This window comes from Sinocyclocheilus grahami, unplaced genomic scaffold (assembly GCF_001515645.1).
Source record: "Sinocyclocheilus grahami isolate Dianchi unplaced genomic scaffold, SAMN03320097.WGS_v1.1 scaffold75.1, whole genome shotgun sequence".
Lineage (NCBI taxonomy): Eukaryota > Metazoa > Chordata > Actinopteri > Cypriniformes > Cyprinidae > Sinocyclocheilus > Sinocyclocheilus grahami.
Window position 1 is genome coordinate 189,851 of NW_015505254.1, and position 6,474 is coordinate 196,324.

The following is a 6,474-nucleotide window of genomic DNA, read 5'->3' on the forward strand; positions in this document are numbered from 1 at the left end:
TCAAAATATAGAGAAAAAGTAGAAATGAATGACTAATAAGCCAATAAGTGCTCCTCTTCTGCTTTCTACTGTTTATAATTGTGATTTAATGTATTTTTAAAATTTTACAAAAGTGTTTGTTTACCACAAAGTATATTTTGGTCATCCCATTAAAAATAGCATTCAAACTGGATCATTTTAGAGCTTTGAAGTGCAACTTGGCTGCCTCCTCGTTTAAAACCTTAATGGAACAAATAAAATAACTTGCATCAGATCTTGCATGCATGAAGTCTCCTAAAATACCCCGGTAAGTCTCTCAGTATAAGTTTCAAACCTTAATTCTCTCCTTGATGTTTATGGGCTTTTTTGAGCAGGTCTTCTCTTGAACCTGCTTCTGAACTCCAGGGGTCAAGCTCTGAGTAGAGGGGGGATGGATCTTCCTCTGTGAGCGGTAGGCGTCAATGCTGTCAATTGTATGAAAAAACAATTGGGTAAAAAGTTAAATATCAGTGGTTGACCAATATATAGACAGCTGAGTGGCTCTTGATCGATATAAAACTGATATGCATAAATATATATATATATTTATTTTCAAATAAGGATGTATTAAATTGTTCAAAAAAAGACATTTATAAAGTTACAAAATAATTTTTTTATTTGAAAAAAATGCTGTTATTTTGTACTTTCTATTCATCAATTCAAACATCAATTCAACTTAAATTGCAATAATATTTCACAATCACAATATTACTGTATTTCTGATTAAATAAACGGCTGATTTGCCAGTCAATCACTAGTAAAAAGAAAAAAGCATAATACCAAAAATAAATAAATAAATACCAAGTTGGACAAACAGCGACACAGAATGACAGGGCTCTTGACAAATTATTATTGTGATTATTTAAGGGAGCACACCTGTATAAAGGTTGACCGCAGTCAGCAGGACTAGCTGTCATTTCTTCAGGTGAGGGCAGCTGTACTGATGGCTCAGACACAATGATTTCAATGTTCTGTAGAAACATTTAGAAACAGACATTTATGGTCTTTTAACTAACTAATACATTTATATCTATGTAATCGATTACACTCTTACACTGTAACTGAAAGGTACATGTATCTGTACATGCGAACTTTCCATTTACACAAGGGAAAACTCAGATGACACTGCCTAGCATTTAACTTCATATGAAAAGTGGCATAATTATGCTAAAATGCATTTTGATAAAAACATATTTGACAAGCACTTGAATTTCTTTGGTGACATAATATTTAACCATATACACTGAACATACTCTAGTCCTAAAGAAATTTCTCTCATTCACTGGCTGTCACCAAAAATCAGACCAATACCAGTGGTGTGACAACAGCCTCCACAGATTTGCTGAGAGGAGAGAGGATACAGCTGGGTGGCAGGGTTAGAAAGTCCTCATCAACCATGGGGGTGCTCTCCTGCTTTTCTTCCATCTCTCCTTCACCATCATCAACAGACTGGAGCTCCTTCTCTTTCTCTGTTGCAGAACTGGCATCAGGAGTTTCTTCACTCTCTTCACACATCTCACTCTGGTCAAGAGGATACTCATTTAATGTGACTGTGACTGGTTCCTGTTTGTCTTCCTTTTCAACTGTGTCCGATTCCGTTTTGTCTTCCTTTTCAGTCTCAGATGAATTGCTCTCATCTTTCTCCACCCCCTCTTCCTTATTTCCATCTTCACCTTCCTTGTCTGCATGTTGCAGGACGTCTTCAAACATCTTGTAAATTAGAGTGGAAGTGCTCAAAGCCCCAGGTTCTGTTACAGAAACAAATGTGGTAAATATGGTAGCCAAGTAAGATCCAAGAGATTTTAGGAAAAACATTTACCTATAGATGTATAAAGTTCTTCACTGGGGAAACAGATGTCCACAGAACATGGCGGTGTGGTGTTCAGACTTTCATCAAATACCTTACTGTCAACCTCACAGGAGCTGAATTCAGATCCCTTTAACTCTTCCTGCAGAACACATAAAAGCTGAAATTAGGTTTTGCCCTATATACACAAATAAAACAGTGCGAAAGACAAAAAAAACTGTTCTCCCCAAGTGAGTCTGTGAGTGATTACTTTGCCCTAGTGACCATAAGCAAATTATGGATAAACCTCAAAACCAAGAGTGAAGAAGCAGGGCTCCAGACTAACATTTGAGAGCAGTGGCACCAGCCAGGAGCAGACTTGGTAGCGCTGGGGGTGGTGTGTGGGAGTATTAAATTATAGATCATTTAATCATAAAATGATTATTGTTTTTCATTAATAAGCGCAGTTACTAATAATATTACATGTTCATTTCTTGTTTATTTTTCTTTTGTTTATTGTTTATACAGATTTGACAGTAAAGCACTAAGCTTGAGTTAAGATGCATACAAAATTGACTTTTATTAACAACAGTAACAGGTGCAAAATCTAATTTTTATATAGAAAAATTATATATTCCACTCTTATGGGAATAAATACTTAATGGTATTAAATGTACCATTATTCTTCTAGCATATGGAACTGCCCAACTACAGTGATTATGTGTGATTTAGTAGCAAATTGAAGAAAAGTTTGTTTTTCATGGCACTTTGTGACTTTTCTTACTTCATACATAAAAAAAGTGTAAGATTCTGACAAAATCTGATTTCTTGATGATTTTATATTTTATAATAGTGATTTTATAATTTCAAAATATAGAGAAAAAGTAGAAATGAATGACTAATAAGCCAATAAGTGCTCCTCTGCTGCTTTCTACTGGTTATAATTGTGATTTAATGTATTTTTAAAATTTTACAAAAGTGTTTGTTTACCACAAAGTATATTTTGGTCATCCCATTAAAAATAGCATTCAAACTGGATCATTTTAGAGCTTTGAAGTGCTGGAAATAGTTGTGTGAAATGCTTGAAAGTCATTGAAAAGTGCTTGAATTGCTCTCTCAAAAGGTTGTACAAACCCTGAATTGAATGATGTAATGCATTCGACTATTTCTACCACAACACCATGGTTACAGTTAGCGTTACCGCTTCTGGTTTCCTGACTTATGTCAGCGCTGTTTATAATAGAGAATTCTGTGCAGAATTTGAATGATTCTTTCTCAGAGGCGGACAAAGTACTCAATTCCATACTTAAGTGAAAGTACAGATACTGCTGGTCAAATATTACTCCATTACAAGTAAAAGTTGTAAAGACAGATTTTTACTTAAGTAAAAGTACAGAAGTACTTGCTTTTAAAAGTACTTAAGTACCAAAAGTAAATTTAATTTTTTATGTCAATGCACTGTTTTATTGTTGTTGTATGTACTACAGTGCCCAGTGAAAGTGTTCATACCACTTCATTTTTTTTCCACGTTTTTTGTTATGTTGCTGCCTTATGTTAAACTGCTTTAAAGTACTTTTTCCCACATCAATCTACACTCCATACACCATACTGACAAAGCAAAAACAGAATTGCCACAACTTCGTGAATTTATTAAAAATAAAAACAACTGAAATAAGTACATTGCATAAGTATTAACTAAATATTTAGTGGAAGCACCTTTACAGCCTCAAGTCTTTTTTGTTTGATGCGACAAGCTTTGCTCATCAGCATTTGGCAATTATCTGCCATCCTTCTCTTCGCCTCTTCACCTCTCAAGCTCTGTCAGGTTGCTCTGTCGCAGGTTCAAGCTCTGAACACTATTAAAAAAGCCTCATAAAAACGGCCAAAAACGGCCACAACAGATGTCTGTACCTAAAATGGTGCAAATAAATAAATGTTCACCTTTTATTAGGATAACGAGTATGAAACATGCTCCGAGTTGCTTCAGAAAACAAAAAAATAGAGCAACAACAAAAGCATCTTGCTGGAAATGGGTTTATTATTGAAAATGCAAACTGCTTGTCTGCCAGCAGGAGGCGCTGTGAGAGCGGTGGAACTAACGGTTTCTCCAGTAATGGCTGTAAACATGAACGGTACTTTATCAGATAAAAATATTCTGAAACATCTAAACTATTCTAAAGACAGTCGGTTCCCTTCAGAGATACATTCATATAAAACACCCGCAACGCGTTTTGATTTTGAAAGTGCAGTGCTCATGTTTATTCAACGAAGTCAAACGCCACAAATAAATCAATGTATGGGAAACACTGGTAACGTATATCGGAAATGTGTTTAAAAATCATATCACCGTTATTGAAAAAAATTATATCACGATACATATTGATATTGAATTTTGAATTATTGTCCAGCCCTAGGTTAACGTCACTCGAAGGGTAGTAACATCTACAAGCAATATGAATGCTCCTGAGCTCAATTTCTGTCCCAGATAAGGGTATGAACACTTATGCAATGGAATATTTAAGTTTTTTTTTTTGTTAAATTAGGAAACATGTTAAAAACCTGTTTTTTGCTTTATCATTATGGTGTATGGAGTGTAGATTGATGTGGAAAAAAGTAATTTTAAGTAGTTTAACATAAGGCAGCAACATAAAGCGTGAAAAAATGATGAATACGTTCGCAAGGCACTGTACTTGCAACACCTCTGAAGCAACTTACAGTACATTACACCTACTGAATACACTGACTAGCTTGTAGTATCTTTGGAATAAAGAGCTTTTAGAATGTTTAAAACCTATGGGGAAAAAACAAAACAAAACAAAAAAAAGTATTATTTAACACCCCTACCCACCCCCACAAAAGCAGGATGGTAGTGATCTCACACAGCTCTGGACACATCTATGTGTAGCCATTCATCCACATTTGAACAGAGTGGACAGTGAAACTGCTGTAAATACAGACTGATAAGGAAGAAAATCAAAAATCAAACCTGCTTTAAAACCCAGCAACACAACTGTAGCTGTATAACTTTACAATAGCAACACTGCTTTAACAAAAAAGCAAAACAGCAAGACTTATTTGACATCAAAACAAACATTTATCTAATTAAATGTAGTCTTGTGTTTTATTCAAATTGATTATAATTTATATCTCAAAAGGATATGCACTTGTGTGCAGCTGAGCTGCTGCGCACTCGCACTGCAGGTCAAACACCTTTTGTGTTTTATTTTATAGGTAATATTTTCACTTACACAATTTAGCAAAATCAGACACCATTGTGTCTAATATAAACCACAATATTAACTTCTTATTATTGAATTGTTATAAATAAATATCACATTTGGAACTGGTCAGTGTTGAAAAAATGCTGGGAAATCTCTTCATGTAGCCCCAAGAGTGATTACTGATAAACTGTCTGAAAAAAAAGAAAGTCACTTTAGAGAAGAAGAAAAATCCCCCACTGACTTTCAAAGCTGCTAACGACTTTCTACTTTGAGGACCTTGATAGAAATGTAGTGGAGTGAAAAGTACAATATTTGTCTTTCAAATGTAGTGAAGTTAAAGTCATAAGTTCCAGAAAAAATTATACTCAAGTAAAGTACAGATACTCAAAAAGTGTACTTAAGTACAATACTCAAGTTAATGTACTTAGTTACTGTCCGCCTCTGTACTAGATCTCGCAGCACTTTTGCATCTGTGCAGTAAGTGTCGCGAAATCAACTTTGCTCGGACAAGTTTGTTTGCGTCGCGGTCTGAGCTGATAAACGGTACGCGCTGCGCAGCTGAAACGTAGCGAATCTGTGTATAATCCGTGTATCATTCGATCATTCGTTTTTTGATTTAATATTGAAAGTAGAAAAATTTGAAAACGGCTCCTTTTTTGTTTTTTCGTTTTTATCCAAAAAACGAAAAACAAGAATTCAGCTTAAATTTTCCTTTTTCCTTAATGGGTGGAAAAATTAGAATGCGCTGCTTTAGCGCCTCTTGGTCTCCTTGAGCATCTTTCTGGCACATGCCACAAACATGAACCACAGGGAATAGGCCTACTTGTCTTTTAAAAGGCTTCATTTAGATGATTTGACGTTATATGCATCATATAAGTCACTTTGGAATAAATCACAGTAGGCTTATGTATCATGATAAAAAAAAGCGACTTTACAGTCTGGAAATACTTTAGGCTATAGCAAATTATTTTGCGGACCCCCTATCACTTTAAGAACCGCTGGTCTACACAGAAGAAAGACCTGTCTAGACTCTGCCACAGTATGCGTTGTGTCCAGCTATTCATTAGCCTGTTTGTTTGATGAAAAAAGATGAAATGTAGTTGCAATAAATGCGTTAAGAATCCATACAACTGCAGCAGTGGAGGACTATTATTCTGCTGTGTGATACTGTGGAAGAACTGATGAAGGCATGGTTTGATCTTTGGCTGACCAATCAGCAGGATTGTGTATCATTCGATCATTCATTTTTTGATTTAATATTGAAAGGAAAACGGCTCCTTTTTCGTGTTTTTGTTTTTTTCCCCAAAAACGAAAAACGAGAATTCAGCTTAAATTTTCGTTTTTTGTTAATGGGTGGAAAAATTAATAAACAGCTTGAATATTTGATTTCTACATGTGGGCGGGAATTAAACGCCCCTTTCTGCTGATTGGTCAGCCGAAGATCAAACC

General features: G+C 35.2%; 1 protein-coding gene across 1 annotated transcript; it reads right to left on the minus strand.

Annotated features, from left to right (window-relative positions):
• Window positions 1-172: 172 nt before the first annotated feature.
• On the minus strand, window positions 173-1,963 carry LOC107585904 (actin-binding protein anillin-like). The gene is made up of 5 exons (XM_016273085.1): window positions 1,838-1,963; window positions 1,330-1,766; window positions 895-989; window positions 314-443; window positions 173-220 (listed from the first exon to the last, which is right to left on the minus strand). Exons 2-5 carry the CDS (start codon window positions 1,726-1,728, stop codon window positions 173-175), a joined length of 672 nt encoding a protein of 223 aa, XP_016128571.1. The 5' UTR covers window positions 1,729-1,766; window positions 1,838-1,963.
• Window positions 1,964-6,474: the final 4,511 nt, after the last annotated feature.